This window comes from Sphaeramia orbicularis, chromosome 22 (assembly GCF_902148855.1).
Source record: "Sphaeramia orbicularis chromosome 22, fSphaOr1.1, whole genome shotgun sequence".
NCBI classification, from domain to species: Eukaryota; Metazoa; Chordata; class Actinopteri; order Kurtiformes; family Apogonidae; genus Sphaeramia; species Sphaeramia orbicularis.
In genome coordinates, this window is record NC_043978.1 from 32747833 (window position 1) to 32773488 (window position 25656).

Here is a 25656-nt window from a genome sequence, read left to right on the forward strand (position 1 = left end):
ATGTTTGGCCAATGCGCAGAAATCACCGTGTAGCAGAAATATCGCATCTCCTCAGCGGCTTTCTCCAGATCTCCATGACAACAATTTGCAGTGGTGAAGAATTCGATACCAGGGGGCTTGGAGGCTGATCGGGGTGCATTGTGCGGGACCTGGGGTCGCTGATTGGTTCAAGGAAAGCACCATAACTACAAGGAGTTTATATTCATTCAACTTGTTGAAGTGCTCCTACTGCTGCCTGGAGAGAAGTCTGGACTGTGGCGTGGACTAAGTCTGGAGTCATCCAGCAGTGGTGAGTAAAGGGTTATTCATCTCATAAATACTGCTAATTGACAGGCTTTACGTTTATTGAAGGCCTTTGGATGGAAAATTGCGCGCAACTGCTTACATTTATGTTGTGCTTCCTCTTTAGATCTTGATGGTGGACTAATATTTCTATCATGGACTGACTTGATGAATGTCTTGACAAAATGGCAAACGCAGACAGTGAGGTCAAAACGTTGCTGAATTTCGTCAACTTGGCATCCAGCGACATCAAAGCGGCCTTGGATAAGTCAGCTCCATGCAGGAGATCCGTAGATCACAGGAAGTATCTGCAGAAACAACTGAAACGTTTCTCCCAGAAGTACTCCAGAGTCCCAAGGTGTCACCCACACAGGCCTGCGGAGTACGGGTGCGCGAAATCGATGGGAAGTGCGCATCAGAGTGTGAAAGGCGCACAGAAAGATGCGCAGGATGTGGAGAATGTGGGCAGCGCTGTGGAGCAGGTGCCTATGAGGAAACGCCAACTGCCAGCCTCATTCTGGGAGGAACCCAAGCTGACCCCGAGTAAGAAGGAGCATTCGCATCTAGGGTCAAAAAAGATTCCTGGAGGTACGACAGAAGGAGGTGAAAACGAAAAGAGGAAAAGAGCCTATGATGAGGAGTCAAAGGCTGCTGTTTCTGCGTCTGCGCGGCGGATCTCTGCGGACAAAGACGCACTGCATTTGGACCGGACTTCTCACCACTGTGTGAGTTTGTACGGCTGCTGCCCCGTCCAGTACCACGGACACCAGGTCCTCCACAGTCACATTGTCGTCCCCCATCCTCCCCTGGGGCTGTGGAGCAAGGCAGCAGGGAGTGAGACAGAGATACCTGAACATCCTTATGGACACAAAATTCACACACACGTTGTGGTCAAACCCATACCGACCAAACCCACCGTCCAATCACCAATCTTCAGTGTGTTTGGATTCATTTAATAGCCCACTAATGGACCCCTCACATGAACAGGTGTAAATAGGACTAATTCTTTTCACTGTGTTGTACAAATCTTTTCAGCCTTTGGAAACAAGACAGATGCTTGAGCACTTATTGCTTCATCTATTTTTTTTTTTGTTTGTTTTTTGTTGTTAAAATCAAAAGGACTAAATTGCACTTGCAGAGTCTTTCCATCAGTTTAATGTTCACCAGCCTGATGCCACCAAGTGCTTGAACACTGACAGTAAGTTAAAAGGTTTCTACTTTTAGTTTTTCTACCGTGAACGACTGTTCTTTTTTAAGTACCCAAGTCATGCAAGTGAAGCAAAAACATCCTGTTTTAGTTTCCTGTTTCAACTATGAAAATAGAATGTGGGACATAGATTGCTTTTCTTTGTCAAAGTAATGTTTGATAGAGACAGTGACTTTTATTTTTAAATAAATGACACAAATTCCCATAAGAACTCATTTTGACATAAGATCATTTTTACTTTTCACCAAGGGTTACTGTAAGACTTCAAAACATTCTTACAGACAATTCAAAGAACCTTATTGTCACAGTACACGTTTTATAAATAGAAATTTTATACACAAGGAGCTGCTTTGAAGGGATATTTACACATTTGAGGTATTAGATGGAAATTAAAAAGACGCAAAAAAAAAAAAAAAAGGAAGTCTTGGATATTAATTGAACATATCAGTCAGTCAGGCTCAGGTATCTGATCATTCTGTCTGGCAGAGGTAGGCTGGGCACAGACCTCAGTCTCTGTCTCCCCATCTGAGTCCGAATCTTTACTCTGCAAAGGTGCAGCAGTGGACGAGGTGATACTATAGAGACAAAAAAAAAAAAAAAAAGAATTGGACTGTCATTTTACTTTCTGGTAATCTACTTACGTGCATGTCTTTGAAGGAAAAAAAGACCAAGAAAAAGGGATGTGTATGTATGCAAAGCTGTGAACAAATTAAGTTCAATCTCATTCTTACATGACTTCCTCTTGATGGCACGCCATTCTTCTCGGCTGTCCAGGAGTTCATTGAGCTTACTGCACATCTGAACTTGACCGACATGCTCCAGCAGTAAGTCTATGATGGGTCCTGCCCAGCTACACATAACAGATGATGATACCCACTCACAGAACTGAAGAAGAAAAGACGTAGAGAAAGATAAATTACTTACAACAAATGCACTTTTTCAGTTCCTGTGAAATCCAATACATTGTTCTTGGTCATTTTTCACACCTGTGTTGTATTTTCTGGTGGTTCGTTGCAGTTTACACTGAGCACACTGTCATTCTGAAAGACATATCCATTGCTACCAGTAGTATTTAAATGAGAGACTGTTGGGGCTGGGTGAGGAATGCTGCCATATGTGCAGGTAAAACAGGAAAGGGCATCGCAGCCATTGTCCAGGAGGCACTTAAGAAGGGGCAGATTATTCATACACAGTGCAATAACAGCAGGGAACATTGTAGCATAACATGGGATTCTGGCATTGGTATCGGCTCCTCGTTCCAGCAGTAAGGACACAGTGCTGACGCAGCTCCTCCTTACAGCCACCAGCAGAGGACTGACCGGGTCCAGGCTCAGACTAGCACCAGCATTTAATAAAACCTCTGCTGTCTCTCTGCTGCCGTGGGCAACTGCAAAGTAGAGGGCTGTAGCTCGTCGATCTGCAAACTGGATGGAGTGACTGTGGGCCAGAGTACCATTGACATCTGCACCTGTCTTAAGGAGCACAGCTGCTACAGTGTGTCTGTTGTGTTGCGCTGCCAGGTGCAGAGGGCTGATCCAACTGTGTCGCAGCCTGGCACGACTCGTCACTGAGACAAGCAGGGAGACAATCCTGAACACAAAAAGGAGATGTAAAGAAAACAAAGACTCTGTTATTCCACACAGTGTAAAATCTGAACGTAAAATAGTGTTTTCTATTACAATGCACACCTAAATTTAGTGTGTTAACTTACTCATGGTGTCCATATTGCGCAGCAGTATGCAGAGGTAGCAGCCCTGAGTTTGTGGGTTTGTTTGCATCTGCATTTTTCACCAACAGCATGGCCACGATGTCCCTGTGGCCATTTTTACTGGCCTCATGTAACGCTGTTAGTCCATCACATGTCTGCATGTTCACATCAGCACCTACAGAAAAGCACACTTTATTACTTCTTCCTACATCTACAGCGCTTCATTCCTTTTAAAAGTCACTAATAATGTTTTGGAAATGTACCTTTTTCAATGAGGTAACACAGTGCCTTCAGGTGTCCCCACTGAGCTGCTACAATAAGAGGTGTAACGCTGTAGGTGTTAGCAGGGTTGACTGTGGCCCCAGCTCTTAGAAGCATCTCACAGATGTCAGTGTTGTTCCTGGATACAGCCTCCAGAAGGGCTGTCCAGGCCTGACCACACCGCTGGTTCACAGAGGCCCCATAAGAGATAATGAGACTCACCATGTCCATGTTCTCCAGCGCACAGGCTGAAAAATAGACAAGTCAGTAGTATGTCACTTCTGGCCCAAACCTGGCTGTAACTTCAAATCAATGTACGTATAAACAGCAAATAGACTGATTTCACAGTTGTACCTTTGTATAAAGGGGTTTCTTTGTTCTTGCTGCTGATGTCGGGGTCAGCGCCTGCCTCCAGAAGACACTGTGCACATGACAAATGTTCACAAGACACAGCGAGGAGTAAAGCTGTCTGTTCCTGCAGTGTACGTTTGTCTACTGAATCTGGATGGACTGGAGCAGAAAATCATTTTTTTAAATTAGATGAGTTGTTTTTGTGCAATTTATGTGTATTAAATGAATCTGGATGGACTGGAGCAGAAAATGACTTTATATTTTTAATTAGATGACTGTGTTTTTTGCAATTTATGTTTATCTAATGAATATAGATGGACTGGAGCAGAAAATTGTTTTAGTTTTTTTTAAATAAATGACTTGTTTTTGACAGTGGGTAGATATATTACACCTCACAGAATCTGACAAATGTATTGGCCATAGTCTTACCCCTCAGCAGGGTCCTCAGACACTCAGTCTGTCCACTGAAGGCAGCATCATGCAAAGGTATCCATCCGTTGTTGTTCTCCTTCATCAGGCTGTGAGGAGCAGATGTTGCCAGACCATTAAGAGCCTCTACATCCCCCCTCCTGATGGCGGACACCACTGGGTCCACCTCCCTGAATGAAAAACACACATATCACTTCAGAGGACTTAAATGTATCACAGATATCATAACCTTAGATTTGAATGCTTATTATTATTTGACATCCTTTTGTTGTGATTGTGTTAGGGTATTGCTTACAACCAAACACACACATGGAGCCTATAGACACACACACATACACACACATCCACATAACCTCTATAGACAATAGACTCACTCCAGCTCAGTCGGTTCGTCCCTCTCACTGTCCCCTCTCCTTCTATGTCCTTGCGACCGCGACATGACAGTCTCATTTTTACCTCCTGAATTACGGAACTGTGATAAGTATTCATTATAGCGGAATTTGGTCATGACTGGAGGTGCTTGCACCGGCAGTGCTTCCCCATGCACGCAGGAGGCGAAGCGGCGTGGGCGTCCGAGTGGGTCTCAGCTGTGCTCGGATTATTTTTGGAGCGCATTATCAGGCTGCAGGGTGACGGCTGCATCCATATATGTCACTGACCGTTAAGGAGACACACTGTTTCTGTCACAGGCTGGAGTCCAAATACAACAGCGGAATCAAGCCCTCATTTTAAAGACACATTTGGGAGAATACCAGAGATAAAAACACATGATCAGGGTTTTTATTTAGGCTGCTATAAAACATACGGCCCGCGGACCAAAACCGGTCGCCAAAGGTTTCAATCTGGCCCAATGGATGAATTTGTAAAGTGCAAAAATGACACTGAAGATATCCTCCTGTGACCCAGGAAAGTGAAAATTTTGATTTTTTCCATTCAACAAATGTGCATAATGCAACAGTTTGTTTTGTTTTGTTTTTTTCCTCAGGTATATATTTTAAATTATTATTATTTTTTAAAACTATTTTTAATGGAATGTCCTTAGCAATGGACAGAATTTTTTAAGTAAAACTGTCAATCTTTTGTCTCCTGCAAAGGACAAAAATATATTGCTGGGTCTCGGGTCAAAAGTTTCAAACTCATTTTATTTCCATACTCCAAAATTCTAACAATATTATGCTTAATAATAAATGTTTTGTGCCTTTGCAGATCCGATCTGTAATGTACATTTATAAATGATGAGCTGAGGCATAATATTGTTAAATTTGTACATTTCTTAATAAATTAGTCTATAAAAAATGTTTCATATTTTTTATAAAATGAAAATGATAGTTTGTGAACATTTTCAGAATTTAATTTTACTTTTTTGCACTAAATCAAAAAGGAAAATGTGAAGTTGCCATTACTTATAAGTTATTATGCTATTATTTTTCCTGATCTGGCCCACTTGAGATCAATGTGGCTCTGAACTAAATTGATTTTGACACCCCCTGAGCTAAAAGATAAAAACAACAGACATAGAACATTATAGAACTGCATGAAGTTATCATTTTAGAGAAACTTTTATATAGAGTCTCCTGTCTCATATCTATGATGTTAATTTTCACATGACAAACACCTCCACAAGAGGGAGATGTTTTATTGTCCATAAGTGAAATGAGTCCAAGCAGCATTTTAGATATGGAGAGGACACAATGTTATCTCTTACAGGCAAATAAAGCAGTAGTTACTGCTGTATCTGCCATCAGTTTATTTTACAGTTGTGTTATTCACTGTGTTCTTTGTGTCTCTGAGGTTTTGCATATTCCTACAAGTGCAACATCTGAATTGGAACAGTGAATATGCAGAAGGAAACATTTTCACAAACATCAAGGAAGTTTTGGTTTCATATGTTCAACTAAAACAATAGTTACTGCATAGTTGTGCTTCCTTTTGATAATCATCTACGTGCAGAAACATCATGACTTGTCAGAAACACATGCAAACTACTTATGCAGCGACACATTACAGACACACACATGTCACCTTTCAGATTTTCTTTCAGATGAGCTGGCAAGAGGTAAGATTGCATTTAATTTTGTAAAACACAGTTGAATACAGTAATTCTTCCTCACCTCTGAAAGTCTGTTGGTGCGTTCGCTGACTCTTGGAGACTCAAAGGATTCCGAGCCAGGCCATCCTTGATGTCACTGTTTAGTCTCTGGTAAAGAGACCTGAATCTGTTGACTGCAGGCATCACAGAGGAGATTTGCTGTGCAGAATCCAACAGTGTGCTGCTGTTTTCTTCAGTAATACTTAAGGTGCTGATTAAGACCAGACTAGAGCTACAGAAAGTCAAAGCCAGACCATTAATAAAAAGCGACTATAAAAACGCTTCAAATAATAATATGTCAGAATACACTCATACTGTACACTGCACTCGGACTGTATAAATTAAGACAAGCTCATTTGAAGGAGCTGAACTGTGCACTGGCAGACATCAGACAGCAGCAGCTCAGACTAAGAGGATAGATACCTTTTAAGGGCATGTTCAACTGTGTTTGGGTCCACTTGAATCTGCTTCTTCTGATGTAAGGTGATATGGTGTTACAGCCAGCTACACAGCAAGAGAACAACTTTAAAATAACACGCAAAACTTGTTTACATCTGGGGGAAAAAAAGGCAGGATCCATGAGAAATGTTTAATGTTATGTAAAAGTTAAACTGATGCCCAGACAGAAGCACATTACAGAATAATTACTTTGAAATCTAGTACAGATGCTGTTTGATTTTAGATTTTTAAGCTATTTCTGTTCAGCAAACATGTGAAAATAGTATGAAAACAAGCCTGTTACAGAGCAGAGCTATAGTATAATAGACAAGAAAACAGTCTGGTGTTTTAACATATCAAGGGTTTTCACTCACCACATCCAACTGTTCCTCACCGTCCTTTACAGCAACTGCAACAACACTCTTGCACGATCCAATTTTATAATGATAACGCTCACATGTCGTATCAGCTGTGACGTGGTCGAGTGTGAAAATGTGCTTGACGAATTCACAATAATGACAGATGGTATTTCTTTCACAATCACCTCTTTCGAACTTCCTGCAACTAAACTGGAAGTGGCCTCGGGGTTTTCGTCTGACACAAACAAGTGCGTTTACAGCTGGAAGAACTGGACTAACCAAGCTGTGATGCTGTTTACAGATTTCCATTTAATTTTAAATAAAGGCAGCAGTTATCATGTTCATTTTCATTGGAAGCCATTCTAGTAAACTATCATCTGACAAGGAACTGAATGTTTTACTCTCATTTCAGGAAGAGCACAGGTATAGTTAGATCTATCAGTACTGGCACATGCTGACATCACATCGCATGTGTCATGTGAAGACCTCGGTGACCTGGCTGTAAGATGTGAAATACCCATCATTATTATGTCATTCATTATCACTGTTAAGATAAGGATGTGTAAAGTATGGATTTAATGTATTTACACAATGAAGTTACTATGTATTTCTCTATTTACTACTATAACTGTTATATAAACAATGTAATAATCACTTGTTTAAATATTAAATTTACTCCATTTATTTTATTTTTAGTTAGAGGACAGCTGAATTTCTCTTAAATGATTAATAAACTTTATATCTGCTCATCGTCCCACCTCATATACCCTGTAGTTAGAGGACTGTTGACATATATTACCCATTGGACGATATATTATTCGCACATACATACAGGTTAATGCATAGAATGTATACAAAAACCAGAGTAAATTGGTATGGGTACTGCGTATTCATAAGTGTATGCATTAAATGTATACAAAAACCAGAGTAAATTGGTATGGGTACTGCGTATTCATGTGTGTATGTATAAAATGTATACAAAAACCAGAGTAAATTGGTATGGGTACTGCGTATTCATGTGTGTATGTATAAAATGTATACAAAAACCAGAGTAAATTGGTATGGGTACTGCGTATTCATATGTGTATGCATTAAATGTATACAAAAACCAGAGTAAATTGGTATGGGTACTGCATATTCATTTGTGTATGTATAAAATGTATACAAAAACCAGAGTAAATTGGTATGGGTACTGCATATTCATACGTGTACGCATTAAATGTATACAAAAACCAGAGTAAATTGGTATGGGTACTGCATATTCATTTGTGTATGTATAAAATGTATACAAAAACCAGAGTAAATTGGTATGGGTACTGCATATTCATACGTGTATGCATTAAATGTATACAAAAACCAGAGTAAATTGGTATGCGTACTGTATATTCATATGTGTATGGGCAAAACATAGGCGTAACATATGAAATTGCTCAAAGTTTTAATACGTTCCAAATCTGCACAGAAAGTTTATCCCAGTAAAATAGTAATATTACAATTATTGTGTGTAATCTATGAATGTGCTTTGATTCTATTTGCTTAGTTATTTAGAGAAATACAGACAGGTTTTTTGTTTGTTTGTTTGTTTTTTGGCCTCAGTTCATGGTTCACAGTAATTAAATCAGAGTGAGAGCTCCTAATGTTTTACCCCTCTCTGTGTTCTAACTATCTGATTTCCATGCATCTCATTCAGTCAGTGGAAACAGAACCGCCTCCCTGGCAGTTGCCATGACAACGGAGAAACGATCCCGGCACATTCCCTGTTGTCTCCCCTGTGGTTCCCAGGCAACAGCCACACAAATCCAGGAAAACATCCGGAAAGACCCTCGTTGCCCTTGTGATCGTCCGAACGTGGATTAACTGCACAGGACCTGCTCTGCATTTCTGGAATAAAAAGCTGGAAAACCAGGAACATGACTTCTTCTTTACCCTTCTTAGACAGCAGCGACCCACGTCTAAAACTCACAGTGGAAAACAGAATGAGGAATATTTTTGTGACACAGTCAGAGGACACCAGGTAGGCCTGCGCTTTAAGGCTACAGCTGACAGTAAACTGGTATGTGGTAATATGAGCAGTTTTTAATCCTCATGTATTTTCTATTCAGACACAGAGTGGAGGAAAATGTCAATCACATACCTGTTGTAACAGAGGTAAGAATCAATGCCAGCATGTAGCTCATTCAAATTGTTATGAATCCTTCATTTTACTGCAGAAAAAAAATGTTTGCAGATAGAGTCTGGCCTCTTCTATAACCCTTTGGATATTAAAAATTAACATATTACATATTCTCTCATAATTTAGAGATAATGAGTATGATCAGTACTGAATGACCTAGGTCTGAGTGTTGCTCTTGTACCTGGTTATGTCTTGCGTAGGCCTCTGGCAGAGTCCTTGAGGCAGGAGTGAACACTTTACAAAAGACCCTGGTTCTGAAAAAACAGGCAGAGCTGGACGAGGTGGACAGACACCTGGCACTCAAACGGCAAGAGTTTAAGAGTCGTGTGGAGGCTCTAGCACAGAGAAGGTCTGAACTGGAAATCAAACAACAGCAGGTAAGATAGCAGCTTCTACAGTCGCAGAAAAAAATCATTAGACCATCAGCAGTCATCAAAAACAATGGTTATGCAATCACATACTAACTCCTGTGTGTATCATGTGACTAAAACAGACAAAAGAAAACATGGAATGCCTGAAAGCACTGTTTTTGGCAGTACAATGCCATAGCTGTTGATGTAAGAGCTTAAGTGATTTTGGTTATTATCAAGAAAACATGGAAAATGGATAGATATCAGCTCTGACATTAAATTCTTATGAGCTATTTTTGTTGTTGTCATTATATTTGTCCAAACAAATGTACCTTTAGTTGTACCAGGGATTAAAATGAACAAGAAATTGAAGAAAACAAGGGTGGTCTAATAATTTTTTCCGCAACTGTTTATACTTTTTGTAAGAAAATGAATAGAATAGATATCAGTCACTTATGTTTAATAAGCAAACAATTTGCTTGTTTTTTCACCCAGACTAAAGAAAGGGTGATGAAATTTGAGAAGTTTGTGGCTGAAAATGACGTGAAGCAGCAACAAGCTCTGAAGAAATATGAGGTTGCCCTGGAGCAGAATAACTCAAAGCAGAGAGATATAGAAAATTTAACACAACAACTCAAACAACTTCGAGCCAGGTGAGAACTTTGAACTTTTAATTCTTAGTAATTCATTTGGAAATAGAGTAAATCTAATGCAGCACGTTTGATGATTAATTAAAAAAAAAAAAATGCACAGATTACTGATGATTTTGAAATGATATCTGATAGGTAAAAAATATAAAATCTCAAAACAAAAATTAACTGATCATAGCTTGTTCTTAGTGTATCAAAATTTCACACACTGGACCTTTAAACTGCAGCCTTTTGTAATGATATAATAGCACAAGCTTGGTTTATTAAGCGTCTGGACTAGACCAGCTTTAAATGTAAAGTGTCATGAGATAACTTTTGTTGTAATTTGGTGTTATATATAAAAAAAGTACTTAATTGATTGACAAGCTGACATGGTGATTTGATTTATTGCTCCAGTAAATGTATTTAAATATCCTAATCCACAGACAGCAGGTTTTAAAGGACAGAATGAACAAATACAAAATCTACGAGGACTATCTGGTGAAAACTCTCGACTATCTCCCCCGTAGTAAGTTTTGACTTTTCCTGCAAACTTTCCCATGAACTCATTTACCTGTTTCATCAAACTGCACATTTATTTTCAGATAACCTCGATAATGAGTCAGAGACCATAGTTATGCCTATCATTCGGCGCCATGAGACGCTGTCCATCACCCACCAGGATCTGCTGCAGCGTTTGGAACATCTGGAGGTGGAGGTGGAAGAAAACCAGCAGCAACTGCAGACCATGAAGCAAGAGCACAGCATAAAGAAACTGGTGAGACAAAACCATGAGGATATACGATCCAATATTCCTTGATTTAAAAAAGTGAAGTTTTAATGTCTGATGCAGATGGCCAACAAGGAAATGTCTGAACTCCAAAGTGAGTTAGAAAGCCTCAAAGAGAAGAACAAGCAGACAGAGGTGAACCTGCTGATGGAACAGGCCCAGTCCAGAGAGAAGGTATGACTGTAACCCATAAAGACCCAGTGCTGCTTTTGTGGTAGTTTTTCTCTATTTAATATTTCTTAAGTGATTTATCACCATTTGTCATAATATTATCCTCTTCATTTTGCATTTATTCGGTGAAAACCAGGTATTTTCCTGTATTTATTTTACTTATCATCTACTTTAATTATCATGCTGAGATTACATTTGAGGATTATTATACCAAAAACAGAGAAAACTTAAGAAAAAGTGACTTTTTCAGTCAAATATATCATTAATGGTGACCGTGCTTTTGTAATTCTGGCCTCAAACCTCTGGAATAGTCTTCCCCATTACATCAGATTATCAGATTCTATAGACATCTTCAAGCGACTCTTAAAAACTCACTTTTATGAACAAGCATTTCATTAAATCAGGACAGTGTAGTGTGTGTGTGCGTATGCATATATTTATGTATGAAGCTTTGTTTCCATCTATATTGTGTCTGGGTATTGGTGTATTAAGTGTTGGTTATGGGTCTGTCTTAGGGGTTGTTTGTGACATATGTGGCCATGGTGTTCGTTCAGTGTGTGTTGCTTGTGCCAGAAAGTCTGTATCTGCATGTTGAAACTGTTTTCTTATTCTTGTCTTTCCTATTTGTTCTTATCTATGTCTCCTTTATGTGAAGCACTTTGTAACATGTTGTTTTAAAAAGTGCTATATAAATAAAGCTTTACTTATTTACTTACTTACTTAACTGAACATAAACCATATCTCCATCCACTGTCATTTATCAAAATCTGTGTTTTATTAGTGAATTAATTACTACGTTCACTATAGAGGGATATCCAGCTCCAGTCCTCAAGGGCCGGTATCCCGTATGTTTTAGATATTTCCTTCTTCCAGCACACCTGACAGTCATTATCAGGCTTCTGCAGAGCTTGATGATAGACTTATCATTTGAATCAGGTGTGTTGGAAGAGGGATACATCTAAAACATATATGATACCAGCCCTCAAGGACCAGGATTGGACACCCAGGTCATATCTGATGACCATGAAAAGATGACAAACTGCATTTTACACCAATTATTTACATGTAATTGTTCTTATCAATCTCTCCTTTATGTGAAGCACTTTATAACATGTTGTTTTAAAAAGTGCTATATAAATAAAGCTTTACTTACTTACTTACTTAACTGAACATAAAACATGTCTCCATCCACTGTCATTTATCAAAATCTGTGTGTTTTATTGGTGAATTAATGTTGTAGAAGATGACTGTATTTCTATGTTCACTATAGAGGGATATCCAACTCTGGTCCTCAGTGGCAATAATCCTGCATGTTTTAGATATTTCCTTCTTCCAGCACACCTGACAGTCATTACCAGGCGTCTGCAGAGCTTGATAATAGGCTTAACATTTGAATCAGGTGTGTTGGAAGAGGGATACATCTAAAACATATAGGACACCGGCCCTCAAGGACCAGGACTGGACACCCAGGTCATATCTGATGACCATGAAAAGATGACGAACTGCATTTTACACCAATTGTTTACATGTATTGATAGGATTAGTGGATCAACAGGTATTAAACAGTTTAGATCAGTAGATTCTTTTGGTCACTGGTGTATATTTGGGTCTTTATGGGTTTATTAGGTGCCCAATTAATAAGCAAATAGGATTTCTAGCCTGATTTGTAGCCATTTATTCCACTTCCTCTCAGGTGACAGAAGTGGGAACCATTCTCATGGCGATCAACAACCTGGCAGAGCAGTGTTATCTACCAGAATATGGACCTCTGGAGAACATGAATGTTTTAACAATGATGGCCATGGTTAAGGTAAAGACTGAAAAGGATTCATATTACTGCAACGTAATTCAGGTTGCGTTACATGTAACTTTTCCACCGTATGATTTCAGGAGTACATCTTGGACAAGGCAGACACAGAGAGGCGAGCTCGGAGATTGATGGAGTCTGGATCCGCCATGACAAGTAAAACGGCTTTGACGGACAAAGAGGGAGGGGGTCGATGAAACATATCAGCAGCAAAACACAACTTAAAAGTTCAAGTAAAGTCAGTAGGAAGAGTGATACATTCAGTTGATGTCGACATTAATATAGACATTTTTATTAGTTTATAACAATGTTTGGTCTATTATGTTTCATTTCAGTGGTTTTTTATGTTTTATATATACTTGACATGATTTGCATGTTGTTGTAACAGCAATTTAAAATACTGTTCATTGTATTTTGCACTGAGATCTTGCACTGTGTCAATAACGAAAGGAGCACAACAAGTTTAAATTGTGATAATCATTATAATCACATTTATTAGAGCATCAGAAGTGTGTAAATCTCTTGTATGTAATCATTTTTGCTTTTTAAAATAAACACTATGATAATGTACCTTATTTTCATCAACATATGCAAGGTGTGTATATGTTTTTTTTTTATAATCAAAGTTTTTTTGATTTTGTTTTTGACAAGAAACACACAACATACATATCATTTTAACAGCTAACACTTTACACTATACACACCCCCTACACAAACCAGTAATAGCATTATATCATAATAAGTTATGTATATGTGAAATTTCCTGAACTGAGATCATCTTCATCATCATCATCATCATCATCATCATCATCTTTATGCACCTTCTACAAAGCTTGAGAAATTCAATAATACCAGCAACACCAACCAATTTTGACTTTTTCTAATAAACTGTGCAACTCTGTGTTTTCAACCTGCAAACAAACCTGTTCAGTGATTACACCTAAGTTGCAATGCTGCTCTTCTGGTAATTTTAGTCAAAGCGACCAGGCATGAATCTGTTCAGGCGTTTGTTTGTGCATTTATAGCTTATGCTACAAACCATGCAGCTGTGGATCCATGTCATAGGGGCTGTGTTATAATACGTAGTTAGTTTTCACGTTGGTAACGACTCTTTTCCTTCAGTTAAAACCCACCACAAAGCATTAGTGGAATGTAACTGATTTTACTCAAGTACTGTGAGTGAATAATCATTTTGAGTATTTCCATTTTTGCTACTTTATACTCTTCTACTCCCCTACATCTCAAAGTTTAATATTGTACTTAACGATGTTTATCTAATAGTTTGTTACTTTCCAGATTTCCTTCCTGTTCAGCGATAACTTATCTAGAAATGTACTGATTATAAATGTTTGTGATAAGCTCTAGGATGAAGTTATCTTTTATAGGTTGAGAACATTTCCCCTCTTCTTAAGAAAAATAAACTTACTAAAAACCCTCTTTACTGGAAAAATGCATCACCACAAAGCTGATAAGAGACCTGTTTTTCTGGGCTCATGATAAATTGACCTTGTACAGACATTTTTCTCACAGGACAGTGATGTTGCAAACATGTGATGATCTTGTGGAATATGAGATTAAACTATCCATCCATGTTATTTGTTATTAAAAGTACTTCAACGTTAAACATCTACAGCAATAAAATGTAACACACACATTAATGCAGCAGTGAAATTGATCCAAAAAACTGTAAAGTCATAATATTTTTTAAGAGAGACTTGCATGTTCCTGCTGTTTATATACAACAAATGAGATAATTTAACCATATGAAGATCACAGTTTTTCACAATCGCTAAGACATATTTTTCCAAAGCTGCACCCCTTTTCTCAAAATTGTAAACACAAAACCCAGAATTCAAACTAGGTTCACAAAATTCGTCACTCTTCTTGCAAAAGCAATTGCTTCAAAACTGTTTAACCTGCACTCAAAAGCAAACACTGCTTTCAGATCACACACACAACCAGACAACATGTGGACACTACAGAGCAGCCATTACACATTACACAGCAAAATGAAAAACACTACATTCAGCACATGCACAACATAATGTTTGTTACATATTGTAAATACATTTAGCATTTCTGAAAAGACCAAAGAAAACCGTAAAAGAAAAGCACATTACTATAAAACACTCAAAAATTTTGTACATCTTCAAATCAAACTGATGACAGACTCTATCTGCCTCAGCGTCATGTCTTTGTGCAGCATCTGTTCAGAGGACTTCATCCACATCACAGACCAGGCCTTTCCAGCTAATGGGTGAAAAACCCTCTGGTGCCAGATCCAACCTTAACAACACTCCACATTTATGTCACCACAGACCATCTCCACTGGTTCCAAAAGGTTTTCCCTGGTTTATGGGTTCAGTCATAGACCTTCCACCACCATGCAGAGAAACATTCTCCTATTGGATTCAGGAAAGGTCTGCATTGAGGAAGGAAAACATTTATGAAGCTCTGGCTGATATTGAACCACTCCTGTATCTGGACATTGTCCCAAACCACAACATAGACAGAATCCTCTGCCTCTCAGGTTGTTTTCATCCATTGTTGGTGTCCAGTGCACTCTGAACTGAACACCAACAATGGATGAAAACAACCTGAGTATCATGTGCAGTTGGTTTGAAACAAATGTGTTCAATTGTGAGTGGTTGTGTCAACTTGTTGACAACTGTGCTGTATTTGTGTTTAGCATTTGCCATCCTGTGTGCACCATTTTGTAGCTTATGTGAATCACAGTGAGAAATTTGTTTTAGAGAGTGAGAATATGTGTAGAGTAATGCAAAAAGTGTGTGTGAAAAGTGTGTCTAAGTATAAGAATAAGCTTAAAGTTGTGCCAAAAGAGTTGTTGATTTGGTAAATGAGTTTGTACAACTGAGTTGTTGAGTCAGAGAATGGTGTTTAGTGTTATAGTGATTCAGAAAAGCTGTAAACAAATATACAAATACTGGTGGAAAAACTTAAACAGTTTCAGCCTTATCAGTCCTAACAGTTTTACACACCCTAACTGACATCCAGGCAGTTAGTTCCGCCAAACATTCAGCTGAAACACATTGCCATACCTCTTGTAAAATGTGCCAATGGTTTCTCTTTGTCACCTTACAGTCCAGTTCATCAGGATTTTGTTCAGGTGACTGGCAATCTGCCAACAGTTTTGTGCCTAAAAACACTTTGGAGAGCTTGGGTATGTGTTATTATCACTGATCAGTCACGTTAGTTTTTAAGTATGCCTTATATCCTGACCTGTATCATACTGATCTATCATACTGTTTTTTATGGTTTTTCATGCTTCACTGCACCTAATTATGATCTATAGAGTGTCTAACCTGCATGCAATTAACGTGTTAGCAATTTCTCCAAACCTGTTGTAAACAGAAGCATGTGAGGTGAAACTTTTCATCCCCACACAATATTTCATCGGGCCTTAGCTTTAATTACAGGACACATTTATCTTTGCATTATTTATACCACACAATGTCTATTCAATGCCACAATATTGCACTACATAATTTCATCCATATTTGCGTTATTTTTTTTTTTTTTTTACCAAGGTCTCATATTGATGATGGCATGGTAGAACCTTTAATTGACTTTAACCATTTTGCTGATAATGTTTACACAGGCTACTTTTATTTAAGTAAGATTTATAATGCTGAACTTGTATTAAGTAAATTAAGGCAAAAATGCTTGTTGGCTGTAGTTTCCAAGATACAGTCTTTGGTCAAAATGTGAAATTATGAGAATTAATAAGAGAATGGGCTTTACTCAAAAGGAATATCTATCTAGGAGCTACCAGATCTACTTCAAAACACTGCACATTACATTACATTCACTTCTCAGTTTCTTTTTAGTGGAAGATTTTTTAAATCTATTATACAAATGTCAGAAACCAATATATTTATGTAATAAGATAACATAAGTGCTAACCAGCACTTTTGTCACGTGTTTTCCAATTTATCTTATTAACCCTTCCATGCATGAGTTAGGAGAACCTTAATCAAGATTTTTTCCTGAGTGTTTTAATTCCTCTTTAGGCATGAAAAAACAATGTCATTGAAATTTTTTTATGAACCTATTTTTCATGGAGTTGTAAAAATGTCCACTTAGCTGGACACCATGTGTTTGATTTTTGAATCAAAGAAACATGTATTTACTGACATACTGTGTGAAAACAAGGATTTTTTTTTAATGCTGCTAATCTGATGCTTTGTCATTTTAACATACTCTAATACTAGTTATTACTCACTTTATGGAGATAATATTCATTCATTTTCTGAACCCGCTCTATCCTCACTAGGGTCACGGGGGTCACTTGGAGCCTATCCCAGCTACATAGGGATGAAGGCGGGGTACACCCTAGACATTTCACCAGTTCATCACAGGGCTGACATATAGAGATAAACAATCACTCTCACATTCACACCTATGGGCAATTTAGATTAACCAGTTAACCTATCAGTGCATGTCTTTGGATTGTGGGAGGAAGCCGGAGTACCCGGAGAGAACCCACACAGACACGGGGAGAACATGCAAACTCCACACAGAAAGGTCCCACCCCCACATCGACTGGTGTTGGAATCGAACCCAGGACCTTCCTTTTGTGAGGCACGAGTGCTATCCACTGCACCACGGTATCGCCCTGGAGATAATATAGAAATTTATTTATTTATTTATTTTTTTGAGATAATATACAAAAAAAAATTGTTTTAAAAAACCCCTGTTAATTACAGTCTAATAATAATAACAGGCAATTGATTTACACTCACATATGTTACTGCAGATCAGGTTTATCGAGAACAGCAAAATTACAGTAATAATATGAATGTCAGTGTATGGGATGGTCCACTGTGTTGGCTGATATGGAACTAAAACAATAAAATCCATGAATATTCAAGAGAACAGCTTTGCATAGCTGTCCACTGTAGTGACCACTATGCATGAAAGGGTTAAAGTATGTAAGATTTAGCATATTTAATGTGAAGCAGATAATTTCCCAAAACAAAACAAAACAAAACAAAAAGTAAACTTTAAAAATTCAGAGCAGTTCTATTTGTATTTGGTAGTTTGCTATCAATTCACTTGTTTTTCATTGTACATTAATAAAAAACATTAAGTGTTATTATGATGATAATTATTATATTGTGTTGGTGTTCATGCGCTGTGTTTAAAAAAAAACAAAAAAGTGTACTGCCCCTTTAACATGAACACGTGGTACAGCTTACATGAACACGTGGTACATCCAAACATCCGGTTTACAGAAAATGGAAACAAAATTGCATAGAGTGTTGACATCCCGCTTTGACGTCTTTGGTTCTTGCTAAAATAATGATGTAACTGCGGTTTTTACAGTGTTTCTTTTTTCCTTAAAAACAGCAGGCATGTTTCCGTGGGACCCCTGAACAATAAAACAGCCGTGTGTCGTACATTCGTCGCCGATGGTGAAGTTGTTTGTTTACGACAGATGGAGGCTGGCTGCCTTATTTCACACAGAGAGGACGTCTCTTCACTGATTAACGAACAAACGTCAGCTGCTAAACAGAAAGTAGGTTATTCAGCTGGGGTTGGGTGGTCATAGTCAGTCACCCCTTTACAGTAAACCCGTCCCCTTTGATAATAACCCAAACTGTTGTCCTTTGTCAGGAATTGCGTAGCCAGTTTTCCACGGTGAGACAAGTGCGTGGGGATGGAAACTGCTTCTACAGAGCCTTCTGCTTCGCACACTTGGAGTCAGTCCTACACAATGCCAGAGCATTACAGAGGTTAGTCTGTACAAATGGAGTCACAGTCTGTGGGTCTTAAAATCTAAAGAAATGACCATAAGGTTAAGTGTGAAAGCTTCAATTTCAGATTCAAGGAGAAAATCACTGAGACCGCCAAAGACTTATCTAGTGCGGGATTTGACGAGAGTTCCTTCAAAGACCACCTCAACACAGTAAATAATTTTCTTTTATAGTAACACCATTGATTTTTTTTTATTTATTTATTATTATTATTATTTCTCAAATCATACACACTTCTTTATATAAAAATGCCAATGGCTCCCTTCCTGTAAACAGTTGAATTCATATTATTAACCCTTTCATGCATAGTGGTCACTACAGTGGACATCTGTTCTCCAGCTGTTCTCTTGTATATTCATGGGTTTTGTTGTTTTAGTTCCATATCAGGCAACCCAATGGACGCTTCTGCTTCATCCCATACACTGCAGTTCATAGCAGTACTGTAATTTTCCTGTTCTTAATAAACCTGATCTGCAGTAACATATGAGTGTACATCAATTGCTAATTGTTATTAGACTGTAATTAACAGGTTTTTTGTTTTTTAACAAAAAGTTTTTTTGTTCCATATTATCTGAGTGAGTAGTAACAAGTATTATAGTAAGTTAAAATATGAGAAAACATCAGATCCGCAGCATTAAGAATATTTTTATTTCATAGTTTTTACAGAGTATGTCAGGATATGCATGTTTGCTTCAAAAATAAAATTCTTAATCTGTTCTGTCATTTGTACATGCAACCTGTGCTGCTACTCATTCTGTTGGTGTGCTACCTCTTGGCCAGGTTATTGTAAATGAGGATCAGTTCTCAACTAACTTACTTGGTTAAATAAAGGTAAAAAACAAAAAAATACAAAAAACACATGGTGTCCAGCTGAGTGGACATTTTTGTAACTCCATGAAAAGTAGGTTCATAAAAAAAAATTTAATCACATTGTTTTTTTCATGCCTAAAGAAGAATAAAAACAGGAAAAAAAAAAAAAAAATCTTGATTAAGGTTCTCATAATTCATGCATGAAAGGGTTAAATGAACCACAAATGGATTACCAGTTATCAAGAAAAAGAACATGAGGCATATATGCAAATTTAGGGTGTATGGAATGATAATGAACCATGAAAATAATAAACCCTGCACTAAAGTGAGTTTTTCTTCTTAAAAGGTCTTAACTGTTGTGGAGCACTGCCAAGCTGATGACCAACAGGACACCTTATTCGGGCTCTTCAATGATCCAACTACCTCTGACAGTGTGGTTCAGTATCTCAGGCTCCTCACCTCAGCTCACCTGCAAAAACACACTGACTTTTTCTGCAACTTTGTGGAGGCACCTAACCTTCATGTCTACTGTCAGCAAGTAAGTACCATCATGTTACTGCCCCCTAGTGAAAAAAAAAATCCTCTGTTTATAGAGTTCTTGTTCTTTCCCGACAAGAAAATTGGAAGTGTTTGTTCTCTTTGTTCAGGAAGTGGAGACCATGGCGATGGAGTGTGACCATGTGGACATCTTGGCGCTGTCGCAGGCTCTAGATATCGGCATCCACATTGTTTCTACGGAGGGTGATGAACAGCAGTTGGCTCACCATATTATTCCAGAGGGTGCAGAACCGTCTGTACACCTCCTTTACCAAACATCGCATTATAACATCGTGTACCCACATCCTCAGCCATGACCAGCGGTGCACTAGGACTTTATGAAACTCAGGAATATTGACTTTGAATAAACCCAAGTGGAGATAATGACTTACAAAAACTGATTTTTTTTACATCTTTGCTGCATACAGCTAATAAACAATGCTTTTACAAAGATTCTGACTTCACAATAAGTAAAGATTTTTTTAGTTTAAAATAATTTTGTGTAAAAATTACATAAACCTTGTGAAAACGACCTTATTTAATACACATTTTCATTACCATATCATTGCTTCTGTTCTTTCTTTTGTTTTCTCCTTGCCAGCACATTTTTATTCCTCTGCTTTTCTGTTGAAACTCTTTTTAGAGCACTTTCTTTCCCGGGTAGAGCCATCTGATGCAGGGGGAATTTTCCCATCTGAGTTGGGTACTTGGTCTTCATCACACTCTTAAACACAGGCTGGGAGATCAAATGCTTCAAGTGTTTTTTCATCTCTTTCACCATCCTCTGCTGCTGTCTGTCGGTTTCTTCATCTCTGTCTTTACCTGAGGACAAAGATGCAAAACTTACTGTCTACATTTTAAGAATTTTGTTACAAGAGAGTTTGTATTACTGGTATTGGTAATGCTGGTCTTACCCATTAAAAGATCCTCATCCAGCTCTACCTCCAGGGCGTCCGCTGCTTGTCTTAACCAGGAGTTGTGCTGCTTCTGCCTGCTATTGTGGAACTCAATCTTTTCTATTTTTCTGGCCAAGTTTACCCGTTCCTGTAGAGAACACTCTCAGTATTAAACTACTAAATATGAACATTTCAATGGCATATACCGACAGGACCAAATGCTGAAGGATGTTACCTTGATGGCCTCCATGCATTTTGTCTCTATGGGGAACATTGGCAGCTCCTCATCCTTCCCAAGAGTTCTGTAAATCTTTTTGAAGTTCATCATGTCATCTGGACCAATGAGCAGCAAACTGAGGCCCTCTTTGGTTGCTCTTGCTGTTCTGCCGCTACGATGGACGTATGTCTCAGAGGTCCTGGGCACCTGTTCAGAGTAAAACATTATTAGTGCCAATGACAAGTGACAGCTACAGCAGGAATCTCTATATACAAGACTCAGGGACCCTTACATTTCACTGATGTAGTGCTACTGCTTTAAAATGTTAACTATATATCTGAAAGATGCAAAGTAGAACCTCTCCCAGACAGTGGTTCACAGATGTGATGTGGTGTAAATTATCTTATTTGCATTGGTTGATGTTCATATCTTATTAAATGTAATAAACTCTATGAATTGTCAAAAGGCTTACCTGGTAATGAATAACATGCTGCACATTGGGGATATCCAGTCCTCTTGCTGCCACATCAGTCGTCAGAAGAACACAACTGTGAATGAATATTAAACATTTAAGTGTCAACTAACTTTGCATAAAGAGGACATGCTCATACAGTTGTACTGCACTACGCAATAGAGTTCCACAAACAATTTTTCAAGAGTAACGGGCTGAATTTTCTAGGACAGCTAGCCCAGACACATTTGCCCATTAGAAGAAAAAGGATATGAATAAAATGCTGTCTGCGTTTCGACTGCAGTGTAAAAAATTGTCTTGTGCTTTTCCACCTGCAACTACAGAGGTGAATAAATCTCTTGTACATAAAAAAGTCAGCTCTCTGACGTAATAGCCTATCATCCCTCTCTTGTTAATCTGCTGAATAGGCCATTTTGTGTTGGATGAAGTAGAAAAAAAAAATCTTAAAAATGTTTGGATTTTCATGTGGGTTTTAATTTGTGAAAAGTACTGTGGTTGCAAACTGGCAGATTCCATTTTAATGATGCAGGATGGAGCTTCTCCTGGGAAACTTAATCCAGGCCATTTAATGCAAAACCTAATAAACCTTTAAGCCGTTAGCTTCATTTAACAGGTTTATATATGTCCTTATAGATAATGACTACTTCATAATTACTGCAGAATGCACACTACCTCATACCACTGTGTGTGTATATGTCTGCCAAAACTCACCTCTCCCTCTCAGCAAATCTTTCCAGGTTTTTCAGGCGTTGTTTCTGGTGCATATTGGCATGCAGAGGCAGTGGATTACAATCCATGATTATTAGGAGGGAGTTAAGCCTCTTGATACAGTCTATGCTGTTAGCAAACACCATGGTGCGTCCAGGGTACTGGAGCAGGAAATAATAGAGGAAGAAGTCCTTCTCTTCCTTCTGACAGTGGATCCTTGTTTCAGTCAGCGTTTCCACAGTTGCCTCCTTCCTGGTCAAGTCAATGATTTTTGGTTTCGATTTAATCCCAACTTTCTCCATGAGAATTTCCAGTTTACTGCGCTGGTCCAGACTCTTCCTCTTCTGTAAGACGCGGGTAGGAAGGCTGTAAACCATGGTTAAAGTGGCAGAGAACACAAACATTTGCCTCGTGGGATTGAAGTGCACAGTGTGCAGCATCTCCAGCAGACTCTCCAGCTCAGCAAAGTGGCCTCTTTCTACCATACGATCTGCTTCATCAATGACCAGACACCTGTGGAATAAAGCATAAAGACATAAATGAATGAAAATAGCATAAAAGTTATTTATAAAAATTAAAACTTGAGCAGACAAATCCAAGTCCATGTTCATTTAACACATACACACACAAAATAATGTTTTGATTTTTTTTTTTTTGTCTACCTGTACCTTTCTGTCTACCTGTATATCTTGTATGTTTGTTTTAATCACTACAAAGTTCTGTTAAACCCACTGTTTATCATGACTCCAATTATTAAAAAATTTTTTCTTAGTATTTACTGAAAGCATAATGAGGACAATTATACCAATCATGTTTAACCTGTCAATGCCGATTTAATGATTGTGCAGTTTTCAGTTGACATGGCTGTCACACAGCAAATATATCAAACAAAAACTAAGTTTGAAGGGGAAAAAACGCACATGACTTGAAGCCAGTTACATTTGTCTAAATAAAATAATACAAGTCATTTTGTGACAGGCTCCAAACATTTGAGAGCAACAACCGTATCTAAACACTGACAGATTGTATGAATAAATCCAAAGACAGAGGCTATCTGTATTTTGACAGATATATATTTGTAAATGAGATGAGAAGGAAGAACACCAAAAACAGACATATAAGTGAGGATATGCCAAAGTATAAATCAATGGGTGCACAAGGAAGGTGATGTAGCTGAAGTACAAAGTAAGCATTGATGAGTGAAGGCTTTAATTTCTATTTGGTTTACCTGAGCTGTCTGAGGTTCAGCAGATGTGGATGTCTCTCCTTGATCAGCTCCCATAGACGCCCTGGAGTGGCAATAATGATCTCTGGTCTGTGCTTTAGCATCCTCCTCTGTTTTTCTTGGGCCAATCCACCCACAACTATCGCTGTTTTGATATCTGCACAACAGTATGAGTTTGAGTTTCTTGACATAAACTGATTCAAATCATTATAATAACACTTCCACTTTGGTGACTTACCAGTGAATTTTGCCACTGCATCTATATGGTGCTTGACCTGAACTGCCAGTTCCCTGGTGGGAGTGAGGACCAGACCGAGCAGAGGTTGTTGTTGACTGGGTACTTTTTCTTCAGCTTCAGCAGTGGGATCAAAGTCAAACTCAGCATTGTCAACAACTTTAACACATCCAACTGTCTGGTCTTCATCTGCTTCATCAATACTATCATCTTCCTCATTAGGTTCTTCTTCTGCGTCACCATCATCCTCCTCTTCTTCACCATGTTTGGATGTGGATTCATTACTTAGGCTGGAAGTACTGACTACAGTTTCTGAAGTTGTGGGGTCATCTTGAAGATACAAGCTCTCCACCTTTTTGGGTTGTGCAGTGTCCTCATCAACAGATTTATCTGAATGATTCCTCCACTCCAAGACAGTGTGGATCATGGGAATGCCAAATGCCAGCGTTTTTCCACTACCTGTGATGACGAAGTTCACATGAGCTTAACTTAATGAAATCTGTAGACAAAACATTCTTTGTTAAGTGTCAGAAATTTTGCCTTACCTGTCTCAGCTGCACCTAAAATATCCATGTGATCTCTGATAGCCGGAGGTAATGCCAGAGCTTGGATAGGGGTCGGTGAACTAAATCCAAGACAACTCAGTGCCTTTAACACAGGAGCAGGAACAAACAGATCTTTCCATGCGCTTACGTCACTATTTTTGTCATTGGAGCCAGAAAGAGCAGCATTCGTCCAATTCTTCACCTGCTTTTTGGGGAGCTTTGATTGTTTGTCTTTAGAAGCTTTTTCTTTTTCCACTGTCTGATCATCTAATGGAGAGTCCTCTGGTTGCCCCTCTGGAACTGCATTGCTTTCGACCTGCTGCATCTGTTTCTTCTTCTTCTTCTTGTTCTTCTTCTTCTTCTTCTCAGCAGGTTTTGATTGGGTGTTCTGTTCAGAGCTGACAGCTGACTCTTCCAGAGTGTCACCTTTTACAGCCTCATCCACTATTTTATTCTCATCTGCAGCTACAGTTGTTTGTGTCACATCTTCTGTAGAAAGTGGATCTATTTGAGCAGTTTCCTCCCCAGACTGTTTCTTCTTTTTCTTCGGCTTCTTCTTTGCTTTTTTCTTTGGTGTTTCAGCTGTAACACTCTCTTCTCCCTCCACCGCCTCCTTCTCCTCGGTCTCGCTTGACTTTCTCTTTTGGGCTTTTTTCTTTTCCTTTTTTGCCAGCGCTTTGGCTGCTTCAACTGCAGTCTTTTCAGGGTCAATCAGACGATAATTTGTCAGTTCTTCAAAACACACCAGACCCTCCATCCCCTCCTCGGAGAACAGACTTGGGTCGAGTTCTACTGCTTTCCATTGACCTTTCACATGAATGCCTCGCTTTGCTCGTTTTTGCACCCCGGACTTTTTCGACTTCATCTTATTGGCTTCAATTTCCTAGGATTTAACATACATATGAACATATAAACTCAATTAAGTCAAATATTGTTTCCCCAAACAAGCTGTTACAAGTGACTTCTACTCGCTAATACGTGGAGTTAGCTAAGTAACATTTGCATGTACCTTATAGGAATAATATACCACTCATATAAACGTAAATGATGAGCAACTTTACTACAAAAATGAACGAAAACCATGAAAAATCTCCCTACCTCAATAAACTGTAGTTTCTTGAAGGGTGGAAGTATTTTTACTGCAGATTACAAACACGCCTGACACGAGGGCGCTGCCATGACAGTGTTGA

At 38.5% G+C, this 25656-nt stretch overlaps 5 protein-coding genes and 1 long non-coding RNA gene across 10 annotated transcripts; 3 read left to right on the forward strand and 3 right to left on the reverse strand.

Annotated features, from left to right (window-relative positions):
• The first annotated feature begins 467 nt into the window (after window positions 1–467).
• Window positions 468–1238, forward strand: LOC115413276 (protein FAM181A-like). The gene has a single exon (XM_030126018.1). The coding sequence runs from the start codon at window positions 468–470 to the stop codon at window positions 1236–1238; it is 771 nt and encodes a 256-aa protein (XP_029981878.1).
• A 401-nt stretch (window positions 1239–1639) lies between these two features.
• On the reverse strand, window positions 1640–7963 carry LOC115413443 (ankyrin repeat and SOCS box protein 2-like). Of its 4 annotated transcripts, none has more exons than XM_030126293.1 (10): window positions 7140–7963; window positions 6751–6831; window positions 6350–6559; window positions 4239–4408; window positions 3813–3968; window positions 3461–3706; window positions 3201–3372; window positions 2476–3079; window positions 2221–2374; window positions 1640–2064 (listed from the first exon to the last, which is right to left on the reverse strand). In XM_030126293.1, exons 3-10 carry the CDS (start codon window positions 6469–6471, stop codon window positions 1934–1936), a joined length of 1755 nt encoding a protein of 584 aa, XP_029982153.1. In that variant the 5' UTR covers window positions 6472–6559; window positions 6751–6831; window positions 7140–7963; the 3' UTR covers window positions 1640–1933. The 4 variants fall into 4 exon arrangements, with proteins under 4 accessions (XP_029982153.1, XP_029982154.1, XP_029982155.1 ...); XM_030126294.1 differs by having other exon boundaries at window positions 6751–6850; XM_030126295.1 differs by having other exon boundaries at window positions 6751–6800; window positions 7140–7149.
• Window positions 7964–8893: 930 nt separating this feature from the next.
• LOC115413449 (uncharacterized) lies at window positions 8894–9589 on the reverse strand. Its single transcript, XR_003934465.1, has 3 exons — window positions 9479–9589; window positions 9259–9376; window positions 8894–9018 (listed from the first exon to the last, which is right to left on the reverse strand). It is a non-coding gene; the product is annotated as an uncharacterized LOC115413449 (long non-coding RNA).
• Window positions 8931–13595, forward strand: ccdc197 (coiled-coil domain containing 197). The gene is made up of 9 exons (XM_030126297.1): window positions 8931–9138; window positions 9227–9272; window positions 9498–9674; window positions 10143–10300; window positions 10723–10805; window positions 10882–11054; window positions 11130–11240; window positions 12931–13047; window positions 13128–13595. The coding sequence occupies exons 1-9, from the start codon at window positions 9035–9037 to the stop codon at window positions 13239–13241; spliced, it is 1083 nt and encodes a 360-aa protein (XP_029982157.1). The 5' UTR covers window positions 8931–9034; the 3' UTR covers window positions 13242–13595.
• Window positions 13596–18272: 4677 nt separating this feature from the next.
• LOC115413448 (ubiquitin thioesterase OTUB2) lies at window positions 18273–21750 on the forward strand. Its single transcript, XM_030126303.1, has 5 exons — window positions 18273–18583; window positions 18682–18800; window positions 18889–18973; window positions 19978–20169; window positions 20279–21750. The coding sequence occupies exons 1-5, from the start codon at window positions 18503–18505 to the stop codon at window positions 20483–20485; spliced, it is 684 nt and encodes a 227-aa protein (XP_029982163.1). The 5' UTR covers window positions 18273–18502; the 3' UTR covers window positions 20486–21750.
• ddx24 (DEAD (Asp-Glu-Ala-Asp) box helicase 24) lies at window positions 20577–25656 on the reverse strand. 2 transcript variants are annotated; one of them, XM_030126290.1, is made up of 9 exons: window positions 25565–25656; window positions 24467–25349; window positions 23925–24380; window positions 23690–23843; window positions 22465–22974; window positions 21754–21829; window positions 21300–21488; window positions 21083–21212; window positions 20577–20990 (listed from the first exon to the last, which is right to left on the reverse strand). In XM_030126290.1, the coding sequence occupies exons 2-9, from the start codon at window positions 25329–25331 to the stop codon at window positions 20731–20733; spliced, it is 2640 nt and encodes an 879-aa protein (XP_029982150.1). In that variant the 5' UTR covers window positions 25332–25349; window positions 25565–25656; the 3' UTR covers window positions 20577–20730. The 2 variants fall into 2 exon arrangements, with proteins under 2 accessions (XP_029982150.1, XP_029982151.1); XM_030126291.1 differs by having other exon boundaries at window positions 24467–25335; window positions 25564–25655.